The sequence below is a fragment of the Tenrec ecaudatus genome, chromosome 1 (assembly GCF_050624435.1).
Source record: "Tenrec ecaudatus isolate mTenEca1 chromosome 1, mTenEca1.hap1, whole genome shotgun sequence".
Taxonomy (NCBI): domain Eukaryota; kingdom Metazoa; phylum Chordata; class Mammalia; order Afrosoricida; family Tenrecidae; genus Tenrec; species Tenrec ecaudatus.
The window spans coordinates 171,818,561-171,835,933 of record NC_134530.1 but is presented as its reverse complement, the minus strand read 5'-3'; the positions used below and the strand labels follow the sequence as shown (position 1 = coordinate 171,835,933).

General features: G+C 45.1%; 2 protein-coding genes across 4 annotated transcripts in view; both read left to right on the top strand.

Annotated features, from left to right (window-relative positions):
- The first annotated feature begins 5,958 nt into the window (after nucleotides 1-5,958).
- Nucleotides 5,959-6,657, top strand: LOC142437165 (large ribosomal subunit protein eL13-like). Of its 2 annotated transcripts, XM_075540448.1 has the most exons (2): nucleotides 5,959-6,243; nucleotides 6,385-6,657. In XM_075540448.1, the coding sequence occupies exons 1-2, from the start codon at nucleotides 5,977-5,979 to the stop codon at nucleotides 6,559-6,561; spliced, it is 444 nt and encodes a 147-aa protein (XP_075396563.1). In that variant the 5' UTR covers nucleotides 5,959-5,976; the 3' UTR covers nucleotides 6,562-6,657. The 2 variants fall into 2 exon arrangements, with proteins under 2 accessions (XP_075396563.1, XP_075396562.1); XM_075540447.1 differs by having other exon boundaries at nucleotides 5,959-6,657.
- Nucleotides 6,658-14,113: 7,456 nt separating this feature from the next.
- F11R (F11 receptor) overlaps nucleotides 14,114-17,373 on the top strand; it is a 40,653-nt gene continuing 37,393 nt past the window's right edge. For both annotated transcript variants that reach the window (XM_075563676.1, XM_075563667.1), the window contains exon 1: nucleotides 14,114-14,272. In XM_075563676.1, coding sequence (XP_075419791.1) covers nucleotides 14,212-14,272 — 61 coding nt within the window. In that variant the 5' untranslated portion in view covers nucleotides 14,114-14,211. The remainder of the gene's footprint in view (nucleotides 14,273-17,373) is intronic.

Here is a 17,373-nt window from a genome sequence, read left to right as displayed (position 1 = left end):
ACACAACTAAACATTCTCCAATTCAACAATTTCATTGATCATATTCCTCATATGGTACAAACATTACTGATATCTCTCTCCAGATTGTTCCACCACCATGAAAATAGACTTAATGCCTCCTAAGCAAAAATGCTTCCTCCTTCACTCATGGTAAACATAGGTCACATGTGGTTTCTTTTCTTCTTTTTAAAGTGGTTTTCTCATTTATAACATCCATAAATCATACACTTCCATAGTTAAATTGCTGTTAAAGAGTTGTACATACATCATCACAATCAGTTCTAGTGTTCCCTCTCCTCTCTAAGTGAATGTTTTTTAACTGTACTTTATCCATGCATTTGAACAGATACAATAAAACTCATAGCAATTTGACTGCTCTCCCTTTAAATTTATGTCCAAAATGTCTCGATGGCACTATTCATGTTAGTACTTAGTTAGTACTTAGTTACTACTTAGTATTCCTAATTTTTTCCCCTAATGTCTTCACTTCTGTCTCTACAACAGAATGGTTTTCTTTTTGTTTTGTTTTTTCAGCTTTATTTCGTGGTTAAAGTAAGAAGGTTCCTTTGATTATCCCTAATACTAGCTTTCCAGGGTTAGTAAAAAGTTGACTTCATTCATAACAACCAGAATGGTTTTCTACTTCCTGCCACTCTTCAAATCACCTAAACTTCCTTTGGTTTCTATATTTTTTCTTTGTAGTGAAAACCCAATTAATTGCCATTGAGTCAATTCCAACTCATACTGACCCTATATGATACAGTAGACCTGCCCCTGTGAGTTTCTGAGACTGTAAATATTAACAGGAGTAGACAGCCTCTTTTTCCTCTGCAGAGCACAGTGGCTTTGAAATGGTCGCCTTCCCAATACCTAACCCAATACACCAACAGGGCTCTTCTGTGTTTGACCTCAATGACCTACATACTATGATCCATTTTAGAGTTCCTTTAAGGTTCTACTCAAATCTCACCATCTTAAAGTTTTGTTTTAAAATTACAGTCCACAGCGAGTATTTTCTTTTCTAAGCCTTTCCCGCTTTTATTCTTTGCTCTAATATTTAACTTTGTATGTATGGGCTGGGAGTGAGTTTGGTTTTTGGTTTTATATAGCTATATCCAAGACTTTGAATTCCTTTGAGGGTGAAGAATAAAACTTTGTTCAATACTTGTTTCAATGTGGTAATAGATGTTCCTCTTTTGACTACATATTTCCCATATTATTCTTGAAGTAGATTGAAAACTACTCAAAAAAAATTAAAAGAAAGAAAACTACTCAAAGGCAGATATTTTGACTTGTATTTACTTTTCTCTTCGACAGCACCTAGTCCCTTGGTTGTGCAAATGAAAAATGTGCTCAGCCACTAATTGAAAGTTTGGAGCATTGGATCCTCTCAGAGGTGCCTGTTTGGGCCGGGTCTGAACTAGGCATCCCTGCTTGTACTAAACTGAAGGAGGTTCAGGCCCTGCACTTGCTTCCCTGCACACCCCAAAGCTCAGTAGCAGACCTTTGGGATAAGATAACCTCGAGATAATACAACAGTGAAACCAGATGGTCTGGGTTCAAAGAAAACCGCAAGGAGTCAACAAGCAATTCTCAGAGTTTCGAGACCCCATATGCTAATTGCCATATATTCCTCACCACCCTTTTAAACACCCTCGCTCCCAGCTGTTGAGCACGACGTCCCCGACCTGTTGGCCTAGGTCACGGAACCCCTTCCCGGAGCTTGCCCCCTAACAAAGCTATTTCTGTTTCTGCTTTCCCTTGTCCTCTCAGTTATGTCTGTCTGTTTCCCTCTCCCTGTACCTCAGTTTCATCTTTGCATTTGGTGCCGAAACCCTGGAGAGGTAGGGACACTGGCTCTATGCCATCCCGGACCTGCTTCAGCTGGGTGTAGCCCACTCCTCTACTACTCTTGAACCTCTGGAGTCTATCTGAACAAGCGACCTCTGGTCAGTATCTCTGTGCATGTTAGTTCGGTCTTGTCTTGTTTGTTGCTCTAGACACCGAGGACCAGTAAAACTCATACGGGACCTTAGAGTCCGCGGGAGGCTAAACTAGCTGAAAGCACTGAAAAGCAAGTACGCTAGGAAGCTGAATGTGGTGCCACTGCAGGGGTTTATTCTGCTACTCTAGTACCAAGAGGGGCTGGAAACAACTGCCTTTCCCCAAAAGGGGTGCAAGGATAAGGTCAGTTTCTTGTGTCCATCTTTTCTCTGTGTCTATCTTCTCTCATGTGGCCTCCAGACTTTTGTCTCTGTGTTTACCTCCTGGGATGCCTGCTGATAACAGGACTCCTAGCACTAGACGGAGCAGTCACTTCACCTTCTGCCTGGACTGGAACACAGAGGGTGTATCTGAGCCTTTTCCACATGTTCGTGTGTTTTGCCTTTGCGGCTCTGCGGTGCTTTCTCTAAAATGTTCTGCTTCCCCTTCCTCTCACCCCGAACAAAGGCCTAGCCAACCTCCATTTTTACTGGCCATAAAGCCAGGCCCCCTCCCTCTCCTCAGCTTCCATTGTGTCTCTCTCTGGTCCGAGGTCCCTGTCAGCTGGTTAAAGCCACAAGCCTGTACCAGGGAACCTTCTTGTTCCGGAGAGTCCAGGACTCTCCCACTGGGCTCCTAACTCTGACCAGGATGCCTCTCAGGGTTCCTGGGCCACCTCCTGACTGACAGGTATGAACAGGGACCAAGGGACACCCTTCTCCTCTGTCCATACCCCCTGCAGTTTGAGACACACTGGGAAGTCTTCTGTCTCAGGCCCCTAAGGACAGTTCTTTGGGGTGCCTACTGCCAAATTTACTGAATTGGGGTTGGCTCCTGATCTCTGGCTCTAAGCGCCTGGTCTTCTTCTGCAACCAAGTTTGGCCTCAATACCAATTGGACAATGAGTCAGCTAGCCTTATATAATATAGCACTTTTGATTTTAATATTCTCTGCAACCTCAACAATTTTTGTTAACAAACTCACAAATAATCAGAAGTCTATGTTCAGGTCTTTTTCTTTCTTTGATCCAGTCCCTCTCTACTACCTGTCACCCCACTCAAGTTCCCTTAGCCAAACACTCTCTGAGTTAATCAGGCCCCTGACAGTACTCCCCTTCAGTCTTTCTCTGAACTCCCTGACTCCTTGTCTGCACCCCTAGTAAGGCCTCCTCCATATTCTTGGTGTCCCTCACCATCACCTCCCTCTGCTACCCCCTCAACTCCCAAAGGCCGAGGCGACTGCGCCCCAGACACCCATCCTCTCCCTGGAGCCAGACCCCCTCAGACTTCCTTGAGTCTCTCTCTCTCTCTCTCTCTCTCTCTTTCTCTCTCTCTCTCGCCTTCCAGGCTCCCTCCCTGCTCAGCCTCCTCTGAGCTAACACCCACAGTCTCTGACAGACCTCTCCCAGGTTGGGAAGTGGGGCCCAAATCCCTGCTCACCACCCTGAGACTGGCAGGAGGGAGGGGTCAGAAAGCTCTGGGAAGTAACAGCTTTAATTGCCTGCTGCACTTTTGATTTCAATATTCTCTGAAATCTCGACAATTTCTGCCAGTAAACTCACAAATAGTTAGAGGTTCTGTACATCCAGGCCGCCTTTTCTCTGCACTCCCGTCCCTTTCTCTATATTTTCTGCTCCCCTTCCCAAGTCCTTATTGACTAAAGAAAATTCCTCCTCTTCTATTGTTTCTGCAACCCACCCCCCTCTGGTATCTACCTTTTCAGACCTGTCTGAACACCTTGTCTCCCCTCCTACTCACTCCTCTCCCTATCCCGGCCACCTGGAGCCCCCCACGCCCTCTTCTCCCTATTACCGGCCTCGCTGGAGGAACCCAAGTCTGAACTCGCCTGCCAGTTAGCAAGCACCCGTGATCGCAGAACCCCCTTCTCTGTTCACTCTGGAAAGTGGCCGGGACTGAGAGAGTGGTCCAGTTCATGTTCCCTTCTCGCTCACTGATTTATCTCAGATTGAAAAGCGTTTAGGTCCTTTCTAATGATCCCACCACCTGTATTAAGGAGTTCCACTATTTAACTCAAGCTATGCTTTGTCCTGGAACGATATTTCTGTCATCCTTTCCTCCACCCTAACTGCAGATGAGAGGAACACCTTTTTCTCATGCTTTGTCCTGGAACTATATTTCTGTCATCCTTTCCTCCACCCTAACTGCAGATGAGAGGAACACCTTTTTCTCGCTGCTTAGCAGCACTCCGACCAGATTCATTTGACCGACCCTGACCTAGGTGGTTCCCAGACAAAAACCTGGATAGCCTTATCAAATTAACAACCAAGCAGCAGAGACAGATGTGCCTGCCATAATAAAATGCTTCAGTGTGTCCTGACTGGGCTTCAGGCCATTTCCCATAGAGAAGAGACATTTTAAATAAATTAGGAGCAGCCTTACACCTTACTTTTAGTCTCCCAGGACCTCTGCTTTCACCCGACCTGGAAGAACTGGCCCTACAGACCCCGTTGCTTCCCAATGTTAACCATCGTACAATTCCTCCTTTCTAACAACCTTATTCCTCCTACCCACTCTCCCTGCAAAACGCCAATCTTACCAGTAAGAAACCAAATGGTCCTTATCGCTTGGTCCAGGACCTGCGCCTCATTAACAAAGCTGTTATCATCATACACCCGGTAGCTCTCGACCCCTATACTCTTTTCTCCCACATTGCCCCCTCCCCTATACCTTTCTCACCACCCCCCGTTACCCAGCTTGTCAGCATTCAGTTGCCTTTACCTGCAGCCCCTCCTAAAACAGTTCTAGAGCAGACACAGGCCAACTCCCTTAACTTCTCTCTCCCTCCAAGACACATTATCTCGTTCAGCTGCTGTCTGTTTAAGCCTGTGCCCCACCCCCACCACTCAGAGTTTAACTCTAAATAAACATTAAGTCATAAACAACCTGGGAACACTGATTTTGAGTGAACAAATGCTTTACATTAGGTCTCCAATTTTTCCCTTATAACTAAACCATTGAACTCCCCGAGAGTGGCCGCAGAAGCCTTTATGCAATGCAGCAAAAGAGACTCCCAGCAGATCTTTAACCCTTTGCTGACACTTAGTTAATACAATTTTCATTTCAGTGAATGTTTAAGTCTAGGTGGAGACAGTAAGTTTCAGAAGGTCAGAGTAAGTTGCAAGTAAGCAGAAAAAGAGTTGGGTAACTTATCATAGAATGTCTGGCTGTGCCAGAATGTGAAGAAATTTGAAAGTTACGGAAGGCTGCTTGCCGAGAAGTTGATGAGAAAGAAGGGAATGTGTTCATGGTAAGAGAGATTACAGTGTGGGAAATGTGAAGGACATCAAGCTGATAGTTCCCAGGGAACATGGGGAAGTGACAGATCAGACAAGGTCACCTGCAGCCTAACTAATTCAAATCAGCCTCTCCCATCCCCTCCTTGTCACTGCCGAATGCCCAACCACAGCTACTCTGTTACTTCACAAATCAGGATGAGGATGACTTTTCTCTTCATGGAGTTTTCAGACTGTTAATCCCACTCATATTCATTGGTGCAAAATCGCTAACTCGTATTCATGCTTCCATGTGCCCACGTCTGCACACTCACCCATTAGGGCACAGCATACTCCAAACACAGAACTTTAACAAACAACTCCAGCTGGTCACAAACTCCACCTCAAAGTCTCTCTCCTCCTTTTAGCAACAACTTACATCCCTGGCACAGGCAACCCTTCAAAACTGTTGGGCATTAAATCTGTTAACAGCTAACAAAAAGGTATGTACACTATATCAGTAAGTCAAAATAAGTTAAATAATATGTTAAAGCACTCTGCAACATGGCCTAAAAACCATCAGTGGGGCACCACCAGCCCTTCCTCGAGGTTTCAAAGTCCTGTCATGACCTGGATCATGCGCCTTGTAACACCTCTGATAATAATCTGTGTACTATTACTTTTAGCTCCATGTGTGTTTAAATTTTTGCAGGAACGCTTTCCGCTCGCCCATTCCACCTGGAGGAGGGCCGTAGGCAACCATGGCGCCCACCCGGAATGGCATGATCCTGAAGCCCCACTTCCACAAGGACTGGCAGCGGCGTGTGTCCACGTGGTTCAACCAGCCGGCGCGGAAGATACGCAGGCGCAAGGCACGACAAGCTAAAGCCCGCCGCATCGCCCAGCGGCCCACGTCTGGCCCCATCCGGTCCATCGTGCGCTGCCCCATGGTGCACTATCACAGCAAAGTCCGTGCAGGCCGAGGCTTCAGCCTTGAAGAGCTGAGGGTGGCCGGCATCCACAAGAAGGTGGCCCGCACCATCGGCATCTCCGTAGACCCCAGGAGGTGGAACAAGTCCACGGAGTCCTTGCAGGCCAATGTGCAGCGGCTGAAGGAGTACTGCTCCAAGCTCATCCTCTTCCCCAGGAAGCCCTCGGCCCCCAAGAAGGGAGACAGCTCTGCAGAGGAACTCAAACTACCCACGCAGCTTACTGGACCTGTGATGCCCATCCAAAACGTCTACAAGAAGGAGAAAGCCCGGGTTATCACGCAAGAAGAGAAGGACTTCAAGGCCTTCGCCAGTCTCCGCATGGCCCGTGCCAACGCCTGGCTCTTTGGTATCTGAGCAAAAAGGGCCAAGGAGGCTGCAGAGCAGGATGTGGAGAAGAAGTAATGTTGCCAGGGCCTTTAATAAACTCTCCCCACACCAAAAAAAAAAAAATTTTTTTTTTTTTGCAGGAACGAATGAAAAATATCTCCAACCTGACCTTCAATCAGCTTCTCTTCCACTCTTAAAGTCTGCTGCAGATGGACCTGGGCCTCGAATCTTCCAAGTCTTAATCACCTTCTTCTTCACCCTATCTCAGCAGGAAGTAGTTAAGACAAAATGCATTGACCATTACCACTATTAAGAAGTTTGGAATGTTTAGGCTGGGTCCAAACTAGGCAGCCCTATTTGGACTAAGCTGAAGCAGGTCCAGGCCCTACAGGTGCATCATAAGCAGACCTTTGGGATAACTGCCAGATAAGATAACCAGTGAAACCATATGCTCTGGGTTCAAGAAAGCCTCAAGGAGTCCACCAAGCAAATCGCAGAGTGTCCAGACCTCATATGCTAATTGCCATACATTCCTCACCCGTGCCCCCAGCTGCTGAGCACAACTTCCCTGACCTGTTGCCCTAGGTCACGGAACCTCGTCCAGGAACTTCCCCCCTTATAAAGCTATTTCTGTTTCTGCTCTCCCTTGTCCTCTCAGTTATGTCTGTCTGTTTCCCTGTACCTCAGTTTCACCTTTACAGTGCCTTGGAAGAAAGACCTGGAGAGCTACCTCTGAAAAAAACCCACCAATGAAAATCCTACGGAGTCACAAAGTTGGATGACCCCCAAAACTATTGTTCTAAAACAATCTCCAATGCTAAACCTAAACAAAACAAAAAATTCCCTGAAGCCTTCTTAAAATAAATAGTTTGGTAAAACCTGTCTCCCTCGAGTATTCTACTCTTTTAAGATCTACTGAAGGGGGCCAAACTGAAAACAGAAAGTGGACAGATTAGCAGGAAACTTAGTGGGCTCTGAATTGATGCTAGTTGGGGAGAAACAACTTAGAAAAGGAGGGTGTGATGATTGTACAACTTGAAGGACGTGATCAATGTCACTGAACTGTATGTGTAGAAACTTGAATTGGTACATGTCTTTGCCGTGTATATTCTCAAGGGCAACAACAGCAAATTAAAAAAAAATTACAGCCCAGAAAACTCAATGCGCCAGTTGTACTCTGTAACATATGGGATTACAATTAGTTGGAGGCTGACTCATTGGCAGCAAACAACAATAATCACAACTATGCATGGTGGGTGTGTGCAAAAGTACCAAATTACTAGCAGTAAAATTTAAATTTCCTTCAATTTTATATTAACAACAGTTCTACTATGACACACATGGGGACTGTCCTGAATTGGAATTTACTAGATGACAATACATAATGGTAGAGTGCCTAGTAGGCTCTTCATAGGAGCCTTGGTAACAAAATGGTTAAAGTGCTCTTCTGCTAACCGAAAAATTGGCAGTTGGAACCCATCATTCACTCTTCAGGAGAAGACCTGGTAATCTATTTCTGTAAAGAGTATAGCTTAGGAAACATTATGGGGCAGTTCTACTCTATTCTATAAGGTTGTAATGAATCAAAAATCATCCAGAGCACATAGCAACAGGTGACTGAATGGGATGAACCCAAAGTGGTCCTTAGGCACAAGAGACATGGACAGTTTTTGTTTGTTTGGTATGTTAGATTTTATTGGCCAGAATTTTGTTGAGACATTTCACTTCTTGCAATGAAAAAAAAAATGCAGTCAGGAAACATTTCAACCTTCAAATATTTAATGCAGTTAAAGTTAAATCACTATAAAGTAGAAACTGGAAATAGTGAAGGTGTCACATAAGTTTCAATTTAAAAAGATTTAACAATTCAAGTACTAGTAGAAGGCTTGAGCATCAGCATTTGCTGTTAGTTGTCAAGGAACAACTGCATGTGTGCAGCACAGTGCTGGTCCTGTGCCATCTTTAGGTTTCCGATATCTTTGAGCTTATTGCTGTAATGATTGTAGTAATCCAGCTCATGAAGGGTTTCCCTGGATTTCACTGACTCTAGTAGCCATGATGCCCCTTTCTAGCAATTGGTCTTTTCTGTGCAAAGTAAGTCAGATGAAGTTTTGCTGTCATTTCTTGAAAGGAACACGGCTTCATTTCTTCTGTCTGGTTTGTTTGTTCCTCTGAAAAGCGACAGTATAGTCAATATTCTTCACCAACACTGCAATTCAAATACATCAATTCTTCTGCTTTCTCTTTCCAACTTTCCATTGCATAAGAGGTGACTGAAAAGTCAGTGGCACGGGTCAGGGATACCTTAGTCATAGAAGTAACATCTTTGCTTCTAGAACTTTAAAAGTTATTTTGCAGGGACACCATTATAGCCTTGTATTAATGGTCTCCCCAGCTGGATGATGTGTCTTTGTCCTGTTTAAGACTTAATAAATATTCTCCATAAATTAAAAGTTAAAATAAAGGTTGTGTGTTGCAGATTTGTCCAATGCAACATAAGGTTTGATATCTTTCTTTTTAAAATCGTTAACACATAATTAACATATCATATAATTCAATAGTTTGATCATATAAGGGTTGATTTCATGACTGCTCTTCCATGAATGCTGATTGTTTGTTCAAGTGGAGTGAAACTCTTGAAAACAAGAATTTATAATCTTACTCTTCAACATTTCAAGATCTGTTTTGAAGCACAATGCTGTCTGTCATAGGAAAATATCTCCAGGCCTATAAAGAAGGTCATACCTGCATCATTTTGTCATACTGAGTGTGGTGCCTTGCACATTGCTGTAATGCTAGAAGCTAAGCCACCAGAGTTCAAAGTACTAGGAGGGCCACCCAAGGAGTTTCTAGACGAAGAACAGACTAGGAAGAAGGAGTAAAGATTAGTTACTGAAAACCTTATGAACGACAGGGTAACATTACTGGACATAGCGCTGAAAGAGGACCTCCTCAGGTCAGAGGCATTACAAATAAGACTGAGGCAAAGCTGCCTCCTCAAAGTAGACTTGATGGAACAAAACTTTTGGGACCTTCCTTTGCTGAGAGGGCATGACTCAAAATCAGAAGCCACAGCTGTAAGCATGCATTAATAATCAGAATAGGGAATGTATGAAGTATGAATCTAGGAAAATTAGAAACAAAAAATGAAACAGAATATATAGAATCTAGGAAAATTAGAAATAAAAAATGAAACAGAATATACAATGCTGTACATCCTAGGCACTAGTGACCAAAATGAGCCGGTATTGGGCACTTTGAATCGGATAATCCGATGGCTTACTATGCTGGAAGGACAAACTGAAGAGGAATAGCATTGTACTCTTTATCCAAAAGAACATCTCAAGATTTATCTTGAAGAACAATAAATACTGTTTGAGACAGGGCAATATCTATACACCTAGAAAGAAGTCCAATCAATACAATTATTATCCAAATTAATGTGCCAACCTCTAAGGCTAAAGATGAAACAGTTGAAGAATTCTATCAACCTTTTCAGTATAGGATTCATCAAACGTGCATTCAAGATGCCTGATAATTAGGAGCGACTGGAATGCAAAGGCTGCAAAGAGGCCTTTTCATTGCCAACACCTTTTTTCAACAACATAAATGGTGCTTGTCCACATGGACCTTGCCAGAGGGAGTGCAGAGGAATCAAATTGACTCTTCCCACGGGACATAGTCAGTTTGGAGAAGCTCGATATCATTGGCCAAAACAAGGCCAGAGGTTGACTGGAATAGACCATCAACATTCACATGCAAGTTCAAGTTGAATCTGAAGAAAATCAAAATAAGCCCATAAGAACCAAAATAGTGGGGAGAGGAGAGAGAAGAAACCGTAGGGGAAGGGAGACAGCAGTCGGTGTAAGATATGAAAATAATAATAAATTATAATTTATCAAGGGGTCACGAGGGTAGGAGGGGGAAAGGGAGGGTAAAAAGAGGAGCTGATGCCAAGGTTTCAATTAGAATGTAAACATTTAGAAAGTAATGATGGAAATATATGTACAAATATGCTTGATACAACTGATGTATGGATTGTTATAAGAGCTGTAAGCACCCCAATAAAATTATCTTTAAAAACGAAATAAAAAACAAGGAAAAAAAACGAAAAAAAAAAGAAATAAAAACAAAATATGACCTCAAGTATATGACACCTGAATTCCAAGAACATCTCAAAACCAATCTTTGAGAGTTGATATTGAGTATTGATAGAAGATTTCATGAGCTGTGGGATGACATCAAGAACACCGCATATGATGAAAGCAAAATCCTTTTATAAAAGCAAGAAAGAAGGAAAGTGTATGTCAGAAGAGACTCTGAAGCATGGTTTTGAAAGTAGAATGGCTAAAGCAACGCGAAGAAATCAAAGACCCGAATAGAATATTTCACAAGGCAGCTGGAGAAGACGAAGTAGAGTACCATAATAAAATGCGCAAACACTTGGAGTTAGAAACCCCAAAGGGGAGAGCATGCTCAGCATCTTGGAAGGTAAAAGAAGTGAAGAAAAATTGCAAGCTGTAAGTCGCTATATCGATGGCAAATTATTGACGAGTGCAAGCAGCAGAAAAGAAGATGGCATTGAACTCAACCCATGTTAGAATAACTAACCATTTAAGATAAAACGAGCATCATGACCCAAGGACAGGGGGTTAGGAAAGGAGAAATGGCAACAGGAAATATTGGGAGGAAGTGGAATGAGAAGATTGAAATGAATGAGGTGAAACAAAATGTATAAAAAATTTTAACCCCCCTGCTACCCCCAGGGGAACGAACAACAGAAACAGGGGTGAAGGGAGACAGTGGATGGTGTAAGAAATGGAAATAATAGTAATTTATAATTTATCAAGGGGTCATGAGGGTGGTGGATGGAAGCAAAAAGAGGATCTTACACCAAGGGCTCAAGTAGAAAGAAAATGTTTTGAAAATGATGATAGCAACACATGTACAAATGTGCTTGACACAGTTGATATATGGATTGTTATAAGAAGTGTAAAAGTCCCCAATAAGATGATTTGTAAAAAAAGTAAAAATATATATAAGAACCAAAAAAAAATTTTTAAGCATAAAAGTCACGATCTGTTTTGTAACCCTCACATGAATCATAATAAAGGGTTAAAAAAAGATGGAAGGAACACCCAATGACTCTATCAAAATAATTGATATTCTACTATTTCAAGAAGTAGCTATGGTGAAGTGAAATTGCTTAATATGGTCTTTCTATCCATAGTCTTTGTAACTCTCACACAGTGAATGGGTGGGCACGTGTACATATAGTGGAGAGGACTCTAGTTCAAGGATTGGTTGTTTTTTTCTGTGTGGTGTGAGAATGAACCATCTCAGAAGTAGGAAGAGAATCCCACCATCCTCAAGAAAGTAGTCCACCAGTGGAGCCCGGGGCAGAGGCGCAGAGGCCTGAGGGCTGGAATCAGGGGACAGAGCGGAAAGCAGCACTGAGATCATGTTGTGGAATGGTGGGCTACCACCTACTCTTTTGGAACAGAGGCTACAGGGCCACTTGGCCAAGAGGATAAGGCTCAGAGGGAGATACGCTTGCCAGTGTGACTGAGCAGAGGTGTTGTGACATAGAGCTGTATCCTTAGCATTTTGTAAGCTGTTAGTTTCCTTAATGCCTATTCCCTGGCGGCATAGTGGTTACTCATTGGGCGGCTAACTGCAAGGTCAGCAGTTTGAAACCACCAGCTGTTCTGAGGGAGGAAGACGAGGCTTTCTACTCCTGTAAAGAGTCACAGTTTGGAAATTGGCATGGACTTGATGGCAGTGAGAGTTCTGAGAGTTTCCTTAATACATCCTATACTTATTTGTACCGTTTATGAGTTCTGTGAGGCCATTGCAGTGGATTATGGAACCCCGCAGAGAAGAAGAGTACTGTGGGAAGGGTAGTTGCTGTTAGAGCAGGGTAAAGGAGCTTGGAGAGAGGAGGCATGTCTAATCTCTGTCTTGTGGCAATAGGTCTCGTGGATTGGGATTCTGTATTTCCTTTGTGTAGTCAAGGAAGGTCAGATGTGACCCCTTTCCTATTTTCTCAGTAGCAGAAAATAGGCTTTGGGAACTGACAGACTCTCAATTGAAATGTTTCTAGATGATGCAGTGTTGGAAGCACAGTACATGCCATGAAATTTGGAAGAAAGCTAGCTACTTGACCAGCCGACTGGAAGAGATCCATATTTGTACCCATTCCAAAGAAAGGTCACCCAACAGAATGCAAAAGTTGTTGAATAACATCACATACAAGTAAAATTTTGCTGAAGATAATTAGAAACAATTGCAGCAGGAGCTGCTAAAAATTCAAGCTAGATTCAAGAGGATGTGAAATGAAGGAAATCTTTGGTGTCATCAGATGGATCTTGGTTGAATGCAGAGAATACTAGAAAGATGTTTGCTTGTGCTTTCTAAAGGCATTTGACTTTGTGGATCCTAACAAATTACAGATAACATTGGGAAGAATGGGAGTTCAAGACACTTCATTGTGATCCTGTGGAATCTGCATAGTCCAAGAGACAGTCCTTGGAACAGAACCAGGGGACACTGGATAGTTTAAAAAACCAGGAAAAGGGGCTCCTCAGGTGGTATTTATTCGCCCTACTTATTCAATGAACTATATGAATAAGCGCCTGGCATCAGGATTGAAGGAAGGGCTCCACTGGAGCCTGTGATATGTAGATGACACACCTTTCTTGCTCGAAGTGGACCTGACATACTTACTGACGAGGAGCAAGGAATACAGGATTCAGTATGGATGAATGTAAATGTAATTCACTCAATGTAAAGAAAACTAAGTGTCTCACAATCAGGCCAATACACATCAAGATAAATTAATGAAGTTTTCAAGTATTTCATTTTACTTTGATCTATAATCAAATGCTCATGGAGACAGCAGCCAAAGAATCATAGGATGTAACCCATAGGACAAAATTTCAAGGCCCCTTGAGCGTTAAAAAGCAGGGATGTCACTTTGACATTACTTGCCTCCTCTCTGAGCTGCCTAACTCGCAAAACCAGAGAATAGGCCGTTGAAGTCACCGGGAGGTGCACGGTTTGGCAGTGGTGTTTCTCCTACGGGTTCCACCCGATCCTAGACTATCCTATCCGTTTCCTTTTGTTACCACATCAGTGTGCTCTCCACTTGTAAACAGATAGGACCTGCATCCGGCAATGAACAACCCAAAGCAAAATCCATCCTTTCTCTGCGGACTCCCACAGCACCACTACCTTCCACTTCTCCTCCTTTAAGGTATTTCTCAAGGCCTCCAGCTTCAATTCAGAATGCAGCCAGCGAGAAAGTCCCTACATCAGGAACAGTGCCCAATCAGGGTACTTTCACCTGCCGAAAGTGAGGAATTCGGCTCCGTACGCGATAGTCTCCTGAGCCAACCAGAGGCGGCTCCCACTAGAACAAGCTCCGACTGGGTCCTGTGGGGACTAGAAGGCGGAGTCGCACCTGTCTACGGTGAATAACTCGTCGGAGCGGCAGCTGCCCTCACCAATCAGAGTGTGGAAGGGCGAGGGGCCGACCAATCGGACGGGGCGGGCAGGGCTGGGCGGGGCTCGACCTGGCGGCTCGGAGTTCAGTGCGGGCGCTGAGTTGCCAGCAGCGGGGTCTATTCCTAGGGCTCCGGCTCCGGGTCCGGCGGGCGTATCGGAATCCTTATCGTCATGGGGACAAAGGCGAAGGTCCAAAGGAAACAGTTGCTTCTCTTCGTTTTGGCGACCCTGTGTAAGTTCCCGGAGTTGGGGAGGAATTTGTGGGTCGGGGCAGAAGTTGGAGTGAGGCGCGCCCCACGCCTGGTGCTCGAGGGAAGGGAGGAGTTCGGGAACCCTGTCTCACGCTCACTGTCTTCGTCGTCACCCTACAGTCGCCCTTCTTCCATCCCCTCCTGTTTCACCCTCGTTGCCCTGGTCGCCCCCCTGCAGTCGCCCTTCTACCCCTCCCCCACACCTGGTGATTGGTTGGGTTTCCCTCCCCCACACCGGGAAGGTGCGGCTCCCCATCGCCCACCTTTCGCCCGCTGGAGGGAGCTGCTCAGACCGCACACCTCCAGTGGGGGACTGTCTCCCCTTCTAAAAATAACTGGGAGGGCTGATTTCACACCGCCCCCCCCCCCCTATAGTGAGAAGGACTGGTGGGCGTGAGAGCCCTTCCCGAACTCGTCCATCCAACCAGCTCCCCCTCCCCCCTCAGTTCCTGGGCCCGGCCGTGAGCCGCTGCAGAACGCACCCAACAGCCACAAACGACTCCCGAGGAGCCAGGAGCCGCTCCCTGACTAATTCCCTTGGCTCTTGGGTGCTCTGCTCCTTAAGGGGTCCTCCGAGAAAATCGAATCGAGATGGAGAGCGACGCAAGTCTCTTGACTCGCTGGCTTCCCTGGAGAGAGTTAGGTCAGTTTGCACTGGCTGCCCCAGGACAAGTGTCGGGCAACAGAGTCAGAAAAAGGACATACGTTGACCCCTGAAATGTCCCCGAGCCTCACATGTTAGAGTTTCTTTCTAGAATAAACTACCTTGGGAGGCCTTCATAAATGTTGTTGACAGAGCAACTGTTCCCAAAGGGAGGAGATGGCTGCTGGTTGGTTGGACTCTTCTCCACAGCCATTACTTTGCCCTCCCCTCCACCCCCGCCCGGGAACGAAGAGTTTTTGTTTCTTTTGTAAACTCCCTTTCCCCTGGAACGTGTGAGGCCCGCTTGCTGGGGCATGCTTCGCTCTGTAGATATGTCTGTGTAGAATAGATTACGAGTGCCCCGTCTGCTGAACTCGCCCGCGTCAGGCCGGGTCTACACCTGTGCGAGTATCCGTCTGATTCTTGAGGGTGCAGTGGTGGCCGCCAGTCTGTTCTGAAAGAGCCTGTGTATTTCCCCCCCTCAAGTCTCATGCTTTAGGAAGTGTCAGAGAAGTGAACGCTTGCAGTGTTACAGTAGCAGTAGTTACAACGCAGTTAATTGTACCCGAATTTTGAAGGTGACCATAAACCTGTTTCCCTTTATCACTCTTATTTATTTTTTTATTTTGGTTTTCCTGAAGGGGTCTGGACCCAGACGCAAGTCTAAAATCTCCCTATTGTTCAGATGAGGAAATAGGTCCAGAGAGAGGAAATGACTTTTTCAGGCTGACAAGGAGGGTGGGGGTGGGCTTAGGACGCAAATCAAAGTGTCCCGACTCTTCTCCTTCCACTTCGCACGCATGGGAGAAGTATCATAGTATCCGAAGTCACTGTTCTTGAGTCAGTCCTGACTCGTAGGATGGGCAGGCTGAGCCATGTCCAAGTCAGTGGCATATGGGTCCTGAACCCATGACCTTACTTGTGTTTTCTAGTTTTCCTTTCTATGAAGTTCGTCTTTCTCTCGCTGCTCCCTTCCATTCCATTTTCTTCTCTTTTCTCCTATCCCCCTTCTGTTCACTTCTGCCTGGAACTTTGAACTGTCATCTTACTCCTGGTCAGTCACTTTGTGATTTTGGATGTATTTCTCTATTCTGAACACTTTGCCAGCTTTTGTCTGGGCCACTACTTCCCCTTTAGCCCCCAGACTGATAGGTCTCTTTTTCTGAGTTGCTATTCGTGACAGGATTGTCTGGCGCTACAGAAATGCGTGACATTATTTGTTAGGCTTGTAAGAGTCCTAGAACTGTTTCCCTCCCACCTTTCTCCCCCCTTTCGTTATTGATATGATTTGTGATAGACCCAGAACAATGACTTACTGGCACTCAAAAAGTTGCTCTATCACCAGGAGCTTCGTGTTGTCTCCTACTGTGTTATAAGGGTGCCTGAGATGATGTTGTTTATTAGCTTGGCCAGACAGTGAGTCTTGGGAATTCCCAAGTTCAGGCCTTTGTAACTGTCTAGCAGACTAGATCAGGGGCTGGGATGGGAGGAGCAGTGGTGATTTGGTTAGTGCTCAAAAGCCTGCCAATGGGGCCAGCCCATCTCACGGGGTTCTACGGGGCTTCTTCCTTGGTTCTGTCACTGACTTTTGTGAATAGCTGAACTGTATGTCTTTGACCTCTGTCTCTTCACCTGCAAGACAAGATTAATAATACATGTTCTGCTACATTACATATACCTGAAGGGATTACTGTTGGATGGCTATTATCCCTGAATTTATCCTACGAGGAAAAAATAATGCAGGGAGAGAAGCCCAAAGGGAGAGACTTCAAAGGGCAAGAGTCAGAAGTAGATCTCTTTCTTGGGTTTCTGGTCTGTCCTCCACCCCTAGGGTGTCAGCATATGCAGGTTTTCCTTATGATGTCCCATTTCCCCAGGCTGCTTCTCAGTGTGGCCTCTTGTGGTTGGACTAAGGCAACTGAAGGCGGGGAAAGAAAGGCCTACTGGGACTTAGGGCTGGAACCTAGACTCTGGGAAAGTTCATCTGATGCCCAGCACGCCAATTTCCCTGGAGAGCCTCCATCGAGAAAAGATTCTGGATCTCTCCCAGGCAGGAAAGGCATTCCTGCCTAGCAACTGGCGTGCTGCTAGAACAGCGTTGGGTGTAACCACAGGGAGAAAGGGAAACCTGGGTTGGAACTCTGACTTTTGTTCCCTGTCGTTTGCTTTGCCTTCCCAGGCATTCCCTGAGAGAGGGATTGCTGTTCCATGTTGATTGGATGAGTCTTGAGTTCTGTAGTTTCTGACTTCATATAGGCAAGGCTTTCTCAGCTTTGTTATTCAGGGCCCTCTTGGTTCTTCCTACACAGACTTTGCTGAAGGCTCTCACGATGCTGTGGGGATAGGGCTGACACACTCACTGCCTGATGAATTATAGTGAAGGTAGAGTGTTGAGTCATCCCTTCCCCACCCTCTGCATCCCCTTCACGGAAAGAGTTA

Coding starts and splice junctions, on each gene's coding strand:
- LOC142437165 (XM_075540447.1), top strand. CDS start 5,977: ATGGCGCCCACCCGGAATGGCATGATCCTGAAGCCCCACTTCCACAAG.